The sequence below is a fragment of the Sminthopsis crassicaudata genome, chromosome 1 (genome assembly GCF_048593235.1).
Source record: "Sminthopsis crassicaudata isolate SCR6 chromosome 1, ASM4859323v1, whole genome shotgun sequence".
NCBI classification, from domain to species: Eukaryota; Metazoa; Chordata; class Mammalia; order Dasyuromorphia; family Dasyuridae; genus Sminthopsis; species Sminthopsis crassicaudata.
This window is the reverse complement of record NC_133617.1, coordinates 28880921-28901052: the sequence shown is the minus strand read 5'-3', so window position 1 is coordinate 28901052 and position 20132 is coordinate 28880921. Positions and strand designations below refer to the sequence as shown.

Genomic DNA, 20132 nt, shown 5'->3' with positions numbered 1-20132 from the left:
GAAGAACATGGAACTGAGTGCTTAGAGAATCATCAGGATTCCAGATGAATCAGGCCAAGAGCACACAAGGTCATGGCAGTCTCACCAGAAGTGTGTACTCTAGCTTAACAGTCCCAGTATTAGGAGTAAGGCTAGAAAATGAGTAAACAAAAAAAGATAAAGAGCAAGTAGGGTGCCAGGGATGCCCAGAATGCAAACCAAGAAAAGAAAAAAAATAACAAAACACCTACAAGAAAAGCCTTAAAGAAAATCACAACTTGGCCATAAATTTGGTGAGAATTTCTAGAAGTCAGAAAGACCTGAGTTCAAATGCGGCCTCAGACATTGACTAATTCTGTAACCCTGTGCAAGTAACTTAACTCTCATTTGCTTCAGGTTCCTTGTCTGTAAAATGGTGATAATAATAGCTCCTGCCTCTCAGGGTTGTGGTGAGGATCAAATGAGATTATATTGTGAAGTGCTTATTGTAGTACCTGGCACACAGAAGACACTACATAAATAGTATCCATTAGTATTATTAAGATGATAATATAGATAATTGAAGTCCCCCATCACTATGCTATCCTGCCTTTGTTCCAGACTTACGTTTTCCAACCTCCTTATCTATTTCTTCTTTTTTTCAATTACCAAGAAAATAACATAAACTAAAAAAGAAACCAAACAAAAGCCCAAATATGTTTCTCCCTTCATTGCTTTTCAGCCAAATATTCTCTACCATGCTTTCCTCTCCTAATTCTTGGATTTCCTCACTTGACATACTATATTGCCGTATAATACATTACCTCCTTTTCCTTGTTTCCATAGTGCTAGCAAAGTTCCAGGGGAAGGATGGATGGATGGATGGATGGATGGATGGATGGATGGATGGATAGATAGATAGATAGATAGATAGATAGATAGATAGATAGATAGATAAATGTATGGATAGGTAGGTAGGTAGATAGTTAGATAAAATATATAAATAGATGCATGGATGGGTAGTATATAAATAGGATGTATAAATGAATAGATAGACAGGATTGACTGATAGACAGACAGACAGATAGACAGATGGATAGGTAGATAGCTAGCTAGCTAGAATAGACAGATAAATAGATACATGGATAGGTAGTACATAAATAGGATGTATAGATAAATAAATAAACAGGATTGATAGATAGACAGACAGATGGATGAACAGGTAGATAGCTAGCTAGAATAGACAGATAAATAAATGCATGGATAGGTAGTACATAAATAGGATGTATGGATGAATAGACAGGATTGACAGATAGATAGATAGATAGATAGATAGATAGATAGATAGATAGATAGATAGATAGATAGATAGATAGATAAGACAGATAGATAGATGATGGATTTATAGACAGATGGACAGGTACATAGCTAGCAAAAATAGACAGATAAATATATGCATGGATAGGTAGTACATAAATAGGATGTATAGATGAATAGACAGGATTAACAGACAGACAGATAGATAGATAGATAGATAGATAGATAGATAGATAGATAGATGATGGATTTATAGATAGACAAATGGACAGGTACATAGCTAGCAAGAATAGACAGATAAATATATGCATGGATAGGTAGTACATAAATAGGATGTATAGATGAATAGACAGGATTAACAGACAGATAGACAGACAGATAGATAGATATATAGATAGATGGACAGATAGATAGATAGATGATGGATTTATAGATAGACAGATGGACAGGTACATAGCTAGCTAGAATACACAGATAAATATATGCATGGATAGGTAGTACATAAATAGGATGTATGGATGAATAGACAGGATTGACAGATAGATAGATAGATAGATAGATAGATAGATAGATAGATTGATAGATAGATAGATAGATAGATAGATAAGACAGATAGATAGATGATGGATTTATAGACAGATGGACAGGTACATAGCTAGCAAAAATAGACAGATAAATATATGCATGGATAGGTAGTACATAAATAGGATGTATAGATGAATAGACAGGATTAACAGACAGACAGACAGACAGATAGATAGATAGATAGATAGATAGATAGATGATGGATTTATAGATAGACAAATGGACAGGTACATAGCTAGCAAGAATAGACAGATAAATATATGCATGGATAGGTAGTACATAAATAGGATGTATAGATGAATAGACAGGATTAACAGACAGATAGACAGATAGACAGACAGATAGATAGATATATAGATAGATGGACAGATAGATAGATAGATGATGGATTTATAGATAGACAGATGGACAGGTACATAGCTAGCTAGAATACACAGATAAATATATGCATGGATAGGTAGTACATAAATAGGATGTATAGATGAATAGACAAGATTGATAGACAGATAGACAGACAGACAGATAGACAGATAGATAGATAGATAGATAGATAGATGCGTGTGTATTCACACACACAAACACACCTACACAAAAGTTTTTAAATAAGGTATACTGTGCCCATTCAGAGCCCCACCACATGCATATGTATGTTTAATATATACACATGTTCATATATTAAATGGAAGAGATTTCTCTTGTGTATAATATATGTACATGTATTTAGGTAGGTGCACACGTGTATATAAGCCACCTGTACATGTCTGTGCAAATCGCATATATGTTTCTATTTAAAAGTAAATAGGGAAAACTGCTAGAGTCCCATTTCCAGGCTAAGTTGGGTCTCCACCTCCTGCACACTTGTCTCTTTCTCTTCAGGTTTGGAAACGCTCCGGAGCATGGTTCTTCAAGGGCTTCCCCAAACAAGTGCTCCCTCAGCCCATGCCAGTGAAGAAATCCAAGCCTCAGCAGCCGCTCATGGAGCCCAGCTCCTCAGCGCCACCCACCCAGGAGCCCAAGCACCATCCCCGAGCAACTGGCCGAGGTAGGACGGAGGGGAGGGTAGCTGTCCACCTTGGGTCAAATTTCTCCCTCATAGGACTAGAAACCTGAGAGAGAGTTCAAGTTTTTTCTTATGGGAAGAAATAGATCAGTGCTTTGAACAGGAACTGACTTGGTTCTTAATCACAATCTTATCTAGTCCTTGAGCTGGTTAGCTATCATTCCAAATGGCTGGTACCTATTTCCAGAGTGCAACTTTTAGGGAAATGGGGCTTTAGTCAGTGTAGAAGAAGATCACAAAGTACTAACAAAGCACCGAAGGAAGAGTTCCTTTAGGGGAGAAGGAGTGGCCAAAGAAGTCATCATTTAGGAAGTGAAGGATGGATGAGGCAATTAGGGTTAAGTGATGAAGGAATGATGAAACTTTTTTTTTTTTTTTTTTTTTGCTGAGGCAATTGGGGTTAAGTGACTTACCCAGGATCACACAGCTAGGAAGTGTTAAGTGTCTGAGACCCCATTTGAACTCAGATCCTCCTGACTTCAGGGCTGGTGCTCTATCCACTGTGCCATCTAGCTGCCCCTGGATGAAACTTTAATAAAGGGAAGAGGTAGACAGGGCATTTCAGGTATACTGGGAAAGTAGACAGAATTGCTTATCTTTTTATATTTCTTAGGCCCAGGAGAGGCTGGCCTCCCTGGAGAACATGGTAAGGGAATGGAGACTGCCCCCATGCATGCAGTCCCACCCTCTTATTCCTTGCTCTGCTCCCTAAGGGCTCCTGGCTATGCTGTAACATCCTAAGAGTCCTTGGCTTTTTAGATTCCTGGGTACCCCAAAGCTTCTCCCTCAAGTTCTTTCCATCCTTCCCTTCAGCCTTGAGCCTGCAGGGGATCCTTGCCTCTCCTCACTTCCTTTCCTGGAAAGACAGTGGGTTAAGAACAAGATTCTCCATGGCTGCCACATGGGATTGGGTGGCTGTGCTCTGGGCGTGTTTTGGCTGACGTTCTCCTTTAGCAAATACATCGAGCTCTAGATTGGCCAAGGCTTTGCTTGGAACTATGTCCAAAGGGCATACTCTTTGATCTAGCAATTCCACTGATAGGTCTATATCCCAAAAGAGATAAAAAGCAAAAAAAGGACAAATATGGACAAAAATGCTTAGAGCAGCTCTTTTCTGGGGGCAAAGAACTGGAAGTTGAGGGGATGCCCATCAATTGGGGGACGCTGAACTGATTATAGTATGTGATTATGATGGAATACTCCTGTGCTACAAGACATGATGAGCAGGATGCTCTCAGAAAAAACCTGGCAAGATTTACATGAGCTGATACAAAGTGAAATGCATTATGTACAAAATAACAGCTATATTGGAGGATGATTTGCTCTGAATGACTTGGCTATTCTTAGCAATGCAATGATCCAAGACAACTCTGAAGGATTTATGATAAAAAATGATCCTTGTATTCAGAGAAAAAATGATTGTGCCTGAATACATAGTGACGCATTTTTTCAAACTGTATTTTTCTTGAAGTTTTTTTTGGCGTGTAGGGGGTGGGAGTTGGGTCTATGTTTTCTTTCACAACATGACTTTTATAGAAATGTTTTGCATAACTACACATGTATAACCTGTATCAAATTGCTTATCTTCTCAATGAAGAGAGGTATCTTTATCTCCTTAAATTAGGACCTCAAATTCCCTTATTTATTCTCTAAATTTGGGACATATGTGTATAAACATTTCAAATCATGGATTTTATTGCTAGTTCCTTTCTTGGATTTGTCTTTCTTCATTATAGAGGGGAGCGAAAAAGAAAAAGAATCTGGAATTCTTTTTAAAACATATGTTAAAATTGTTTTTATATGTGGGGAAAAATTAAAAATATTAAAAATGAATTTTTAAAAGTGCTTAATACAGTGATCAGTACATACCAGGCTCTATATAAATTCATACACACACACACACACACACACACACACACACACACACACACACACACACACACATATATATATATATATATATATATATATATATATAATGTATATTTTATTTATATATATATTCCCTTCCCTTCTCTCCCTACTTTCCCCTAATCTTCACTGGAGGAGGAACTTCCCTATTATATTAATGAAATAACAAGTCTGAAGTGCTATCCCAAAATACTTTGCAAATATAAAAATGCCATATAAATGTCAAGTATCATTTATGTCCACTCTGTGAATACCCCATATCTTTTTCATATAGCTCTTTCTTGTGTTGCTCATCTTTTCACTAATGAATTCAGTTCAATTCACCTAGAAAATGTGGGTAATCCTATATATATAAAGGTGATGCTACTGACCCATTGTTACTAAGAAATGCACTTGGGATTAAATAATTTTAACAGGTTTTTTATTAAACACCAGCTATGTGCCAGGCCCTGAAAATACAAACAAAATCAAAATTGTCTTTGCCCTCAAGGATTCTGGGATCACTGAAATCCTTTGACTTCTGGGAAACAGATGGGGGATAGTTGGGTTAAGGAAATAAAGGACAGGGTTTGCTACTTATTGTCCTTTGGGCCTCAGAGGATTTGCTTTGTGGACCTTAACTCTTTAGTCCCAGATTAGCTGAAAATGTCCCTGAGGCCCTGTCAATCACAGACCAATGCTTGTGATCTCAGTGAATTAAATCCTATTACAATGAGACTAAGCTTGAAAGTTCAGTCTTGGTAGTTGGGAGCCCTTTCTTTAGGCCTACAGAGTCTTCCTGAGCCCCAGCCAGACATATCACAACTGAGTACTCTTGGGTACTAGGGCATGGGGCTGAGTGGGACTGGCCCAGGGTGAGCCTATCCCTATTCTTATAGAGACAAATGCTTCCAGACATTAGTGCTTCCTTTTGCATCAAGTATTTGACAAACTCTTTGCACTTCCCTTAGTCCCTATTCCTCCATATTTTTTTAATACTTAACTGGAAATGGGATAAGAAAGGAATACTAAGTACACAGAATAATGTGAACAAAGACATGGAACTGGGGAGATTCCAGAGGAAAATTTTCACTACCAGAATTGCTTATCTCTTCACATTTTTAAAGCACAGGAGAAGTTTGCCTCCCTGGAGAACACAGTAAGGAAATGGAGATTGGTTCCATGCAAGTATTTCCACTCCCATACTCCATACTCTGCTCCTTTCTCTTTGGTCCCCCTCCAGAAGATTGTAATCTTTTTAAGGCAGGAGTCCTTTTGGTTTTGTACTTGTATTCTTTTCTCCTAGCATAGGATCTGGCATAGAATAGATGCTAAATAAATGTCTCTTGAAATTGTTTAATTCAAAGAGTACTTCCTAGCAATAATGGATCATCAATACCATCTTTGTGTGTAAAGGCCTGCCAATACTTTTTGTAATGTCCTAAAGGGTGGCTAAAAATAAGGACTCAAATTTATAGCGCTTTCCCCTATAACAACCCTGTGAGGTCAATAAGGCAAGGATTCTAATCAAGAGTGACTATCGTGTACCTTTTGATCTAGAAGTGTTTTTACTGGGCTTATATCCCAAAGAGATCTTAAAGGAGGGAAAGGGATCACATGTGTAAGAATATTTGTGGCAGGCCTCTTTGTAGTGGTAAGGAACTGGAAACTGAATGAATGCCCATCATTTGGAGAATGGCTGTATAAGTTATGGTCTATGAATGCTATGGAATATTATTGTTCTATAAGAAACGACCAGCAGGGTGATTTCAGAGAGGCCTGGAGAGACTGACATGAACTGAGGCTGAGTGAAATGAGCAGAACAAGGAGATCATTGTACACAGCAACAACAAAATTATACGATGATCAGTTCTGATGGACTGGCTCTCTTCAACAATGAGATGATTCAAACCAATTCCAATTCTTCATTGATGAGAGAGAGGACTATGGGAACTGAGTGTGGTTTACAATATAGCATTTTCACTCTTTTGTTGTTGTTTGCTTGCATTTTATTCTGCTTCTTTTTTTACTGGTTTGATTTGATTTTTCATGTGCAGCACAATAATTGTATAAATATGTATGCATGTATTGGATTTAACATATTTCTAAAAAACAAGTGACTATCATGTACAAGATGTTGGGGTATAAAGACACAATGGTCCTTTCCCTCCAGAAGCTAAGAGTCTTATATTTTAATTAGAGGATTTGGGATCCAAATTCTACCCCTGAAGTTGGCCATCTGTGTGATCTTGGGCAATCAGAATAAGAAGAACTAGTATTTATGTAGCACTTCAACATTTTTAAAGTGTTTTACAAATATGATCTCATTTTATCCCCACAACAATCCTGGAAGGTAATTGGTTGGTTGATTGGTTTGTTGCTATCCTTCCTTCTTGAAGAGGACCAATATAACATCAGTACGTTGGAGTACGTCCAACTGTGGCTAATCAGACCAATAGGAGCTCAGAATGCTCTGCCATAGGTCAGACACTAATAATCCCTATGAACCTTTGAGGTGACTTCTCTAACTCTGCACATCTCACATTTCTTCTGAGCTAATCCAGTTCTGCTTTGCTCATAGAGCAAAGCACATTCTCTGATAAATAGCCAACATTATTAAGTAACATCGCTCTGATGAGGGCACGCCATTTTAGGCGATCCTGTGCCAGTGTCTCCCATGTCATACAACCAATTTTTCAAGTTCTTCAAAGAGACCTTGAGAGTTTCCTTATATCAAATTTTCTACCGCCTTGTGAACACTTACCCTATTTGTGTTTTCCATAAAATAATCTTTTAGCAAGTGTACATTTGGCATTTGAACAATGTAGCCAGTCCAGTGGACTGGAAAGTAACAATAACAACAATAACTAATTTTTATATAGTGCCTTGGACAAGGAATGGTAAACTTCTCTAGTACCTTGCCAAGAAAATCCCAAATGAGATCACAGTCAGACATAACTGAAAGAACTTAACAACAACAACAATAACAAACATAGTACCTACTATGTGCTTTGTGATTATTACCTCAATTTAATCTTCACAAAATTCCTGGGAGGTAAGGTGCTATTATTACTCCATTTTACGGGTGAGGAAACTGAGGCAAACAAACTTGGTTAGGGTCATGCAGCTAGTAAATATCTGAAGTAGGATTTGATCCCAATTCTATTTCTAACTCCAGACTCAGATGAAGGAAACTGAGGCAGATAGAGATTAAATGTTTTCCTGAGGGCCACCTTGCTAGTAAGTGTTGGAGGCCATTTTCTTGACTGGTCCTCAGTTTCTCATCTGTAGATGATCCTATAATCTCATTTTATAAATAAGGAAACTAAGTTCTAGAAAATGTAAATGACTTGGCCATAGACACATAAGTAGTGTCAGAAGCAGGATCTGAATCCAGATCCTATTTATAAAATAAGGGGGCTAGCCTAGATGGCCTCTGAGAACCTTAGACCTTTAAATCTAAGAATCCATGATGTTATAACAATGCCATTTTAACCAAGAGAGGAAGTAAAGTGGAAAGGGTATTGGATCTGGGACCAGAAGACATGAGTTCAGATCTTGACTCTGTCATGTGACCTATGTGATCTCTTCCAAGAAGAGGTGGAATCTGCCCTCAGCCATACCTGTTAGGAAGTGCCAGAGTCAAGATTTGAACCAGGCCTTCCTCATTCAGGAGCAAACTCTTTTTCCTACAATAAGCATGTTTCCCCTGCCATGGGACAAATAGAAACCTTGCCACCCCTCCCCTCATATCATATGGCCATTCTGTACCATCAGGGGAAAAAATGACTGTCTTCTCCTTTCTTTTCCCCAGGTGATGCTGAGGACAAGAGGGGCATGGGACAGAAATCAGGTTTGTTCCCTGTGGGAGATGGCTTTGATTAGAATAGAAGGTGATCCAGAGTCCTGGCTCTCCCAGGCGGGGCAATACCCTTCTCTAGGCCTGAGGTTCCAGTGGAGGAGGAAAACAAAGCTCACAGCTTTTCTTGCTCTTCTTATTCCTTGTCCAGCTGCTGTTTAGGGCTCTTTGTATATCCCTGAGTTGTTTCCCAAATAGCTGGTGATGTTTCAGGACAGGTGTGTGTTGTAGTTGTTTTTTAATCATTCTTGACCCTTATACCTGAGATTTGTGTGGTCCTGTGAACCCCAGAAGAGACTTCCAAGTTAGGCAGCCCCCAATCCATAAGGGGAAGGGCAGCATTCTTCATGTTCTAACAATCTAGCCGCATATTATACCACTTACCAATAGGAAATAAATTTTTCCATCATTCCCAAATTAACTCCTTCCTCCAGTTTGTGCCTGTTGGCTCAGTGGTTAATCACTGATTTAGAGACGGTTCTGAAAGGTCTTCCTGTGAACCTAGGGGGCACCATACTCATCTCAGTACAGTCTGAGGGTCTCTAATCAGACTCCTAGATCCATTGTGGATTGTCAAAGCCAGTAGATTTCTTAGGTCTCTCCAGCTCAAATTCTCCATTTGACAAATAGGAGAACTGAGTCCTTGAGAAGGGAAGTGTCCAAAGTACAATGTCACATGGTAAATGAGTAGCAAAGCCAAGAAATGGACTCAGATCTCCTGATACCTCACTTAGGGGTCTTTCGACTGCCTGGAGAAAATTGAGGTCCAGAAAGGTATCACAAAATGAAACCTTGAAAGCTGGAAAGGATCCTAGAGGCCATCTAGTCATTTTATAGGTGGGGAAACTGAGGCTCAGAGAAGCTAATTGTCTTGCTCATAGTTACTCAGATAATAAGTAGCAGATTTGGGATTTGAACCCAGGCCACCTGCCAAAGTTATAGAGGACCTTAAATGTCAGGCAAAGGAGTTTATATTTTATCCTAGAGGCAGTAAGGAGTCACTGAAGTTTCTTGAGTAGGAGGGAGATATGCTTAAACTTGCCTCTTTGGAAGCATACTGTGGTAGCTCTATGAGGATGGACTAGAAAGGAAAGAGACTATAAACAGAGAGACCTTTATTCTTCTCCCTCTTTCTTCCCCTTCCTTCCTTCCTTCCTTCCTTCCTTCCTTCCTTCCTTCCTTCCTTCCTTCCTTCCTTCCTTCCTTCCTTCCTTCCTTCCTTCCTTCCTTCCTTCCTTCCTTCCTTCTAAATTTCCCCCCTTTTTAAAAACAAATGCTTTGCCTTTCAGGTCCTGAGCCTGCACCTGCTTCTGGCAGGGGCAGTTATGGCCCCCCAGTGCGCCGGGCTTCAGAGGCTCGTATGAGTTCCAGTGGAAATGACTACACAGGCAGAGATTCTGAAGGTCGGGACTATGGCCCAGGTGGAGCTGCTGGGGGTGACACCAGTCGGAGTCCGGCAGGTAATGGAGCGGGGAGTGGGTTTTCAGTCTAAACCAGCTTCTTAGAAGGGGCAAACTTGGCACAGGATATGAAAGGAGCTGAAAGAAAGGGACAGCTATAGGCTGGTAGGATAATGGTAGGAGCAAGGGGGAAGAAAGGAATCATTCTATCCAAGATCAAAGCTGGAAGGGACCTTAGAGGTTGTTAAATCAAACCTTTTTACCTTAAAGGTGAGGAAACCAAGGCAGACATAAGTTAAGTGACTTGTCCAAAGTCACAAGGCTGGTATTTGAGGCAGGATCTGAACTCAGGTCCTCCTTATTCTGTTTCCAAAGACTCACTTAGTGCCATGCCATGGTAACTAGCATTTATAGAAGCATAAATCTAGAGTTAAAGACTGATCATTTTGGTGTGAGGTAGTGGATAGAGGGCCGGCCACTTGGGTTTATTCTTACTTCTTACTTCTGACATATACTGGCTGTGAGATCCTGAATAGCATCGATCCTTTTGTTGCTTCTTAAACTGTGGGTCATGACCCCATATGGGGTCTTATAACGGAAGTGAGGATCGTGAAATCATGATTTCTTACCAGTAAATATTTGGTTTGCGTACCTATTCTATGCACCTGTATATGTGGGGTCATGTAAAAATTTCTCGGGCAAAAAGGGGTTGTGAGTGGGAAAAGTTTCAGAAGCCCTTCCCTGGCAGTGTCATTTGGAAGGAGTTTCCTTGCCAGGGAGCTCCTTGTACCAGTAATAAAAGAAGTTCTGTCCATACCTTTCCATTTTAGAAGTGAAGGAACTGGTTTTCAGAGAGAGGAAGTTGACTTCCCTAAAGTCACACAAATAGTAAGAGAGGGAGGTCACTTCCCTTTTCTGGGCGCTCATTTTTCTGATCTGGAAAATGAAAGGAGTGGCCCAAACAGCCTCCTAAGGTCTCTTTTAGTTCCAACTGTGGTCCTGGGTGGGATCTGAATGACTCCTAATGGAGGCTCTTTGTGTGTTGTGGAAAAGAAGCTTCCATGACTCCTTATTGTCTCTAGGATAAAATATACACTTTTGCCTGGTATTTAAGATCCTCTATAAGCTTGGCAGGTGACTTGAGTTCAAATCCCACATCTGCCATTCATTATTGAGTAACTATGAGCAAGCCACTTCTCTGGGCCTCAGTTTCTCCATCTATAAAATGACTAGATGGCCTCTAGGGTCCTTTCCAGCTTTCATGTTCATACTTATCATCCCTAAGGGTGGGAGCAGGTACAGTGAGTAGAAGTTGCAGGAGCAGATTTGAATGTGGTATTAGAAAAACCAAACATACAAAGTTGCTAAGGTTTTTTTTTTGTTTTGTTTTTTTGGGGTTTTTTTGAGAGCTGTCCCAGAATGGCCCAGGCTGCCCCTAGAGGCTCCCCCTTCCCAGAGGTCTCCAAGCAGAGACTGGATGGCCACTTATTGCAGATGTCACAGAGTGACTTGTTTCAGATGGATGGAGGGACCTTCAGGGTCCCTCCCAACTTAGCGATTCTAGGATGGGGCCCTCGGTGGCGTGAGTGATGTCCCTCTGGAGAAAAATCGAGAACGAGCGCTCACTCAGGCCCCAGTTTGAAACATGCTGAGGGGGAGGTTTTATTTGGCTGCAGCTCTCCCCCACTGGCCAGCAGCCCAGCTGTCTGCAATTCTTGGGCTTCGCCTGGAATATTTAAGGGGAGGCTGCTGGCCATACCGATCACGTAATCCTCTTGTCCCAGCCAGATGGAGGATTAGCTTTCTTTTCTCTGGGCTAACATCAAAGGGAGAGGTTGAATATTAAGACTCAGTATCAGGCCTCGAGCCTTCTGGTCTTTTACTCGATACCTGAAATCACGCCTTGCCTGCTTATCGCATCAGCTCCTGCCTCTTCTAACAACAGACTGCTCCGATTTAATCTCACATCCCATTCACCCTCACTCCCCTTCTTCCTATAAGACTTAGCTTCGACATTTATTATTGCTTTTAACAATAAGGAAGGGTCCCTCTCCCCCATAACAAATCACATCCTCAAGAAATGAATATTTCTGAGCTCATTGAGCTGGAAGGAGAGCTGGATATGAAGTCAGAGGACCTTTGTTCTAAGCATGGATCTCTGCTAATTATTGTGTGACCTTGGGCAAGTCACTTCCCAGGCCAGATGACCTTTGAATGACTTTGAAAATAGGACCCTGTGAACACTTACAACTGTGCAGCCCTGACCAAGTCGCTTATCTCTGGGGCTCAGTTTCCTCATTTGTAAAAATGAAGGAGTTTGAAGATGTATGGTTCCCTGGATAGAATGCTGGAATCAAAATTAGAGGAGCTGGATTTAAATCCTGCATCTGCCACTTATTTGTTATGTGACCTTGAGCAGAATTGAAGGAGCTGGATCCTGCATCTGTCAGTTATTTGCTTGTGTGTCCTTTAAATTCCCTCAACTCCTCAACCTCAGATAGTATCTTGTATGTTCTCATGCAGGTAGGAGGTGCAGCAGATAAGGTGCATGGGTTCATCTTCCCGAGTTCAAATGCAGCCACAGATACTTACTAAATATGTGATCCTGGACGAGTCACTTACCCCTATTTGCCTCAGTTTCCTCATCTGTAAAATGAGCTAGAAAAGGAAATGGCAACCCCCTGCAGTATTTCTGCCAAGAAAATTCCAAATGGGGTCACAGAGAGGTGGAAATAACAACAATCCAATAAGAAAGATGCAAAGCACTGAGGGAGAGATTATTGGATTTAGGGTTGGGAGTTCCTGGTCTTCATCTAATCCAGCCCCTTCTTTTTCCAAGACCAATAAGAGTTAAGTGGCTTATCCAAGACCATACATATAATGTCACCACTGTTAGCTCTCTGAGAACTCTGCCCTTTGGCCCCTCACAATAAATAGAATACACCTGAGCAAGGTCAGAAACCCTAGATTAGAATACTACTCCAGTCACCTTACTCCAAGACTTCAGTTATCGCTTGCCCTTTCTCAGTTTCAGGATTTTTCTCTGTAAAATCAAAGGACTGGACCAGACCCTTTCTAAGATCTCTTCTTCAGACTGAAGGAATCAGGGAAGTCTTCAAGGAGGCGGTGCTGCTTGGAATGAGCTTAGCCTGAATTTAGACAAGGGTTGAATGAGGCTAGGTTGATTGTAGAGAAGAAGGCACTCAGGAGGAAGGAAACATGAGCAAAGTCACAGAAGTGGGGACATGTTCTGGGAATAGGTAGCTCAGTGTGAATGGAATAAGTGTACAATGAATCATACTAAAGGACTATCAATCGAGGGGACCAAGAATATTCAAAAATATGCTGGCTGTCTTCAAAGACATCTGGTTAGAGTTTTAAACCTGAAAGGGAATTTAGATGTCATCAACTCTAATTGCCTTCTTTTGGTTTACAGGAAACTGAGGCTGAAAAAAAATGAAGCGACTTTATACGGAATCCTATAGCTAAGAAGTCTCTGAGGAGGGATTCAAGGCTAGGTCTTCCTGGCTCCAGGCCCAGTGTTCTATCAACCATAGCATACTGCCTCTTATCCCTTTAGGAAAGGTTATCAAGGGGAAATCAATTAATCAATAAATCAGCATTGGTTAAACACCTGTTAGGTGGCAGATGCTGTGCTGGCCCTAGAAAGACAAAGACAAAAATAAAATACAATCCCTTCTTACTGTCTAACAAAGCAGACAGCGTGTGTATGTAAAGATGGATAGACAGATAGATAGATAGATAGATAGATAGATAGATAGATAGATAGATAGTGAATTTTAAGTATGTATGGATAGTGAATGGATGGATATATAACATAGATGGATGGTGGTTGGATGGATGTATAGATGCATGGATAGATGGCTGGATGGATGGAAATATAGATACAAAGATGGATGAATGGGTGATGGATGGATAGATGGATGGATAATTAGGTAGAGAGAATAGATAGATGGATAGATAGATAAATGGCATTTATTAAGCACTTACTATATACCTGCACTGTGCTAAGTACTAGGAGACACAAATACAAGTAAGTGGGGTGCAGCTGGATAGAACTAGACAATTGGATAGATAGATAAATGGATAGAGTGCTGGCCTTGGAGTCAGGAGAACCTGAGTTCAAATGTGATCTCAGACACTTCCTAACTGTGTGATCCTGGATAAGTCACCAAACTGTCATTGCCTCCCCCCCCCCCCCGAAATGCAAGCAAGATAGTCCCTACTTTCAAGCCTTACATTATAATAGGGAAGGTAATATGTAAAGAGTGGGGGTAGAAATTGGGTTGAAGTTGTGGAAAAAGGATTGTAGAGAAAGAGAGAAGTAAAAGCTTAGCTGAGGGGCTCTCCTGACCTAGCGGTCCAGGTAGACCAGTTACCATACTTGTCATAGGTAAATATGCTAAGGGATATTTTTCATGACACCGGATGTCAGAGTGAGGGCAGAAATTTTGCCAAGGCAGATTCTGAATGAATGTGTGGAATAATAGCTTCACAATAACCCTTCCCAAAGTGAAATGGGCAGCCCACAAAGAGGTAGCAGATTTCCTATCACTGGAGGTTGGAGCTTTGGGAATGTGGTAGGCGGCCTTTCTGGTCAGGCATACATTGAACTACACAGCCTCTGGCATCCCTTATAGCCCTGGTCTTCTGGGACTCTGTGATCCCAGCTACCTGGCAGAAAATCCCCAGAATGATGTAATTACAACTCTTTTACTCCTGTCAGAAAGAGCTGACTCACTTTGTTATAAAAGGCTTAGTCACACCTGGTGGCCTGCGGATGCTAATGAATCAGGGTAATCCCCAGTCTAAATATATTTGAAGAGGCTATGGATGAGTTATAATTTTGGAACAAACCCCAGTCGTGAGAGAGCCCTCAACACCGGTGGTATCTGCTCAAAAACCTCAGTGCTAGAGAACTTTAGGTTTCCCCATGAGTCTATATCTTGATATTTCAACACAGGAGACACCAAATAGGTCTTAGCCTTACCTGGGCCTCTGGAAATAAGGCCCGTAACTATGGAAGCTCCAATGCCCTTGGGAATTCTCATTCCTGCCGATATCTGATCCAGAATGTAGCCTGGGTGGGAGAAGCTGGAGAAGATGTGAACAAAGGCCAGGACTGGGGGAAGGAGAAACTAGAGGGAAGAGCAGAATAGAATCAGCTGAAGAATTCTCCCAGTGAGAGATTACCACATGTTTGTTAAAAGATCCACAATGCATTTGTTAAGCACCTGCACCATGCCAAGAATGGCATTATGCACTGGGGGATACAGGTACAAAGAGAAGCACATCTAAAGGGGAAGATGATGCACATGGATAGAAGGATAGACAAAATATACAACATTAATGTAGTGATTGGCAGGGGTAGGGAGGGAGGAAGGAGAAGCATTGATAGCTGAGGGGATGAGGAGGACTCTCGTTCAGAAATAGAGAGGATCCTGATTGGATCCAGAGGGCATGGCTTTGAATCCTGACCCTGCAACTTATTTAATCACTAAATGTATTTATTATAAATTAATTTTCTTTATTTATAATATTTATAGATCTATAAATATTAATAATATCAATAAAATGTTAATGTATTTATTGATAATACGTTATAAATTTATTAAATCATTTAATGTAATAATAATATTCAAAGAATCAAGATTTTAGGGCTGGATAAAACATTCAAAGCTATCAAGTCCAACACCCTCATTTTATAGATGGAGAAACTGAGACCCACAGAAGTAAATGAACTGATCTGCCCAGGGTTTTATACCTAGTAATAATCTGAGATGGTTCTCAAACTCGTCTTCCTAACTCCAAGTCCAGCACTCTGTGCAATTGAATTACCTGATGGTCCCAATACTAGTCCCAATGTGAAAGGCAGTGTGGCCGAGTGGATAGAGATTGGTCAGAATGACCAAGGTTTGAGCCTCACCTCTGGCATGTACTGACTGTGTGACCCTGAGCCATTCTCATAACTTTCAAATGTTGCCAGGAAATCCACAAAGCACTGTTTTCCACGCTGGAATTTCTCTGTACTGATGAAGTCATAGGGCTGGACCAAAAAACGAAGTAGGCAAAATTTTGTATAGACAAAGTAATCCCTCTCTGGGCCTAAGTTTACTTATCTATAAAATTTGGGGTGTGACAGAATAGCCTCTAAGGTCACTTTTGGCACTAAATCTATGATCTTTGTCATTCTAGGGCTACAGTAATACAAAGACAAAAAAATACAAAGAAAATAATAGAAAGAAAGGGAAAAAAAGTCCTTGCTCTCAGTGGGCTTAGATTCCATCGAGAAATTGGAATGTTGACATATATGAAATAGGGGCAGTGGACAGAGAGACAGAGACAGAGAGAAAGAGACAGACAGAGAGAAAGACAGAGGGAGAGACAGAGAGAGACAGACAGACAGAGAAAGACAGAGAAAGAAATAGAGAGATAGAGAGAGAAAGACAGAGGGAGACAGAAACAGAGAAATAGAGACAGAGACAGAAAGAAGACAGAGAGAGAGAGAGAGAAAGCCCTTGTATAAAGGGCATAAAAAGAGTATCCATAAGAAGTGGCACTTGAACTAAGTTTGAAGGTACCTAAGTTAAAGGAGACAAAGGAAAGGGCATGAACCCTACTTGGTCGGGGGGGGGGGTAGACTATACAAAGACATGTAAATGAGAGATGGAATGCTGTGTTTAGGGAACAACATGTCAGTTTAGCTGGGATATAGTTTCATAAAATAACAATAATAACAAAAACAATGATAAAATAACAAATCTAGAAAAGATATGATGGAGCCAGATTTGAAAGGCTTTAAATAACAGAGAATTTTATTTTATACTAGAGGTACTCGGGAGCCATTGAATATCTTTGAACTAAGAGCTAGTATGGTCACATCAATGTATGCATTAGAAAGATTTCTTTGGCAAGTATGCCGGTGAATCAAAGTATTCGAAAGGAGTGAGAAATGTTATTGTCTTGTTGAATTTTATTCTGGTCAGACCTCTCCTGAAAAATTGTAGCTACATTTAAGAGGGATGCTGGCAGATTGTAATGTGCCCACTGAGAAAAGCAAATACACAGGATAGAAAGGGGCCTCAGTTTCCCCCTCTCCATATTATAAAGAAGTTGAACTCATGTCTCCAAAATCTCTTTGACTTTTGAAGACTTAGGATTCCCTAGTCATTGACCCTTTCAGACAGAGAAATCAGGAAAAAATGGTGATAGAAACAAGCATTTTGAGTGGATAGAACACAGGTAAGAAAAATGGAAAACTCCAATCCAAGACTGTCCAGCTTCTTGAGATTTCGTGGCCTTATTGACCTGTGCTTGGAAAGGCAATAATGTTTTGTTCCTTCATCCCTTTCAGGTTTGAGACGGGCCAACTCAGTTCAGGTTTCCAGACCCTCCCAAGCGCCCAGCCAAAGTGCTGCAGCTCAGCCTGGTCCCCCAGGTAAGCCTCCATCCATCCTCTAAGAGATCCACTCAGATGTTTATTTCAGAGGCTATTCCCTTCCTCCACATGTTTTTGTGATTACAGGCAGCTCCAGTGCAAGTGATGAGAAGGCAACAAAGAGCTTTGAAAGCATTGAGGAGAGGAGGGGTCTTATATGTCAAGGAGTGGATAGTACACAGGAATATGCTTGTACATGTTTAATCAGTATCTCTTAAAATGTAAACCAACACATTTTTTTAAATTTTTTATTATATATATTTTTTTATAATATTATCCCTTGTATTCATTTTTCCAAATTATCCCCCCCCTCCCTCTATTCCCTCCCCCCGAAGACAGGCAATCCCATACATTTTACATGTGTTACAATATAGTCTAGGTACAATACATGTGTGTGAATATCATTTTCTTGTTGCACAATAAACATTAGAATCCGAAGGTACATGCAACCTGGGCAGACAGATATTAGTGCTAACAATTTACATTCACTTCCCAGTGTTTCTTCTCTGGGTGTAGCTACCTCTGTCCATCATTGATCATTGAATCACATTGAAGTGAGTTGGATCTTCTTTATGTTGAAGATTTCCACTTCCATCAGAATACATCCTCATACAGTATTGTTGTTGAAGTGTACAGTGATCTTCTGGTTCTGCTCATTTCACTCAGCATCAGTTGATTTAAGTCTCTCCAGGCCTCTCTGTATTCCTCCTGCTGGTCATTTCTTACAGAGCAATAATATTCCATAACCTTCATATACCACAATTTACCCAACCATTCTCCAACTGATGGACATCCATTCATCTTCCAGTTTCTAGCTACAACAAAAAGAGCTGCCACAAACATTTTGGCACATATATGTCTCTTTCCACTCTTTAGTATTTCTTTGGGATATAATCCCAGTAGTAGCGCTGCTGGGTCAAAGGGTATGCACAGTTTGACAACTTTTTGGGCATAGTTCCAAATTGCTCTCCAGAATGGCTGGATTCTTTCGCAACTCCACCAACAAAGTATCAGTGTCCCAGTTTCCCCACATCCCCTCCAACATTCATCATTATTTGTTCCTGTCATCTTAGCCAATCTGACAGGTGTGTAGTGGTATCTCAGAGTGGTCTTAATTTGCATTTCTCTGATCAGTAGTGATTTGGAACACTCATGTGAGTGGATATAGTTTCAATTTCTTCCTCTGAGAATTGTCTGTTCATATCCTTTGACCATTTATCAATTGGAGAATGGTTCGGTTTCTTATAAATTAGGGTCAGTTCTCTATATATTTTGGAAATGAGACCTTTGTCAGAACCTTTGTTTTTAAAAATATTTTCCCAATTTGTTACTTCCCTTCTAATCTTGTTTGCATTAGTATTATTTGTACAGAAACTTTTTAGTTTGATGTAATCAAAATCTTCTATTTTGTGATCAATAATGATCTCTAGTTCTCCTCTGGTCATAAATTCCTTCCTCCTCCACAAGTCTGAGAGGTAGATTATCCTCTGTTCCTCTAATCTATTTATTATCTCTCTCTTTATGCCTAAATCATGGACCCATTTTGATCTTATCTTGATATATGGTGTTAAGTGTGGATCCATATCTAATTTCTGCCATACTAATTTCCAGTTTTCCCAACAGTTTTTTCCGAATAATGAATTTTTATCCCTAATGTTGGTATCTTTGGGTTTGTCAAAGATTAGGTTGCTATATATGTATCCTTTTTTGTCCTTTGTATCTAATCTGTTCCACTGATCTACCGGTCTATTTCTTAGCCAATACCAAATGGTTTTGGTGACTGCTGCTAAACCAACACATTTTAAAGTTTAATCTGCATGAACAACCCCGGTCTAAACAATCAATAACTTAATAAGGGTATGTCCTGCTTGGTGGTGATTGCTGCTGTCCAAGGTATAAAGGCCCCCACAGATAATCTCTATGGTATGAGATGGCTCCCAGAACTCTCTTAGTGCTATATAGAGGAAGTGTCTGTCCTTTCCAAAGACAACAGTTGATGAAGAGGTAATATATAGCCCAGCCCTCCGCTTGTCACTGAGGAGGTTACAGAGGAGCAACCTTGCCCTCATCTGCTTCCATTCTAGCTACAGTTAAACTTATAAACTTATAAAAAATGACATTTTGATATTATGAGGTTTACAAAACATTCTATAAATTTGATTTCTTTTGAGTCTTACAGAGGGGCCCATGAAGCAGATCCAACAGATGTCATCATCTCCTTTTTAAAGATGAGGAAATCAAGACTTTGAATGAAAAAGTGATTTGCCCAGCGTTACAGAGCTAGCAAATATCAGAAGCAGAATTTGAATCTCTGCTTCCTGAATCTAGGTCAGGGGTTCCCCGTCATGACATCTCTAAGAGGTTTAAATGATTTTAGGTTTTTTTCTTTGTCCATAAGAAGAGAGCGCTGAACCTTAGGAACCATCTAGCCCAACCTGTACCTGAACAGTATTCCCTTCTCCAGTAGCCCATCCAGCCTTGGGCTGAAGACCTCCAAAGATTAGATGATCTAAATCCAAGATCCCTTCTAGCCCAGTTACCCATAACTCTGTACACAAACATAAACAAAGAATTGAACAAGATATAGCAGATGTGGGATAAAAG

The 20132-nt window shown here is 40.2% G+C and overlaps 1 protein-coding gene across 2 annotated transcripts in view; it reads left to right on the top strand.

Moving 5' to 3' along the window:
• Positions 1-20132, top strand: part of RPH3A (rabphilin 3A) — a 179590-nt gene that overhangs the window by 108684 nt on the left and 50774 nt on the right. Inside the window, exons 6-10 of one of the 2 annotated variants that reach the window (XM_074297241.1) lie at positions 2737-2902; positions 3534-3566; positions 8625-8663; positions 9959-10129; positions 17445-17528. In XM_074297241.1, coding sequence (XP_074153342.1) covers positions 2737-2902; positions 3534-3566; positions 8625-8663; positions 9959-10129; positions 17445-17528 — 493 coding nt within the window. The remainder of the gene's footprint in view (positions 1-2736; positions 2903-3533; positions 3567-8624; positions 8664-9958; positions 10130-17444; positions 17529-20132) is intronic. The other variant, XM_074297249.1, reaches the window with a different exon arrangement.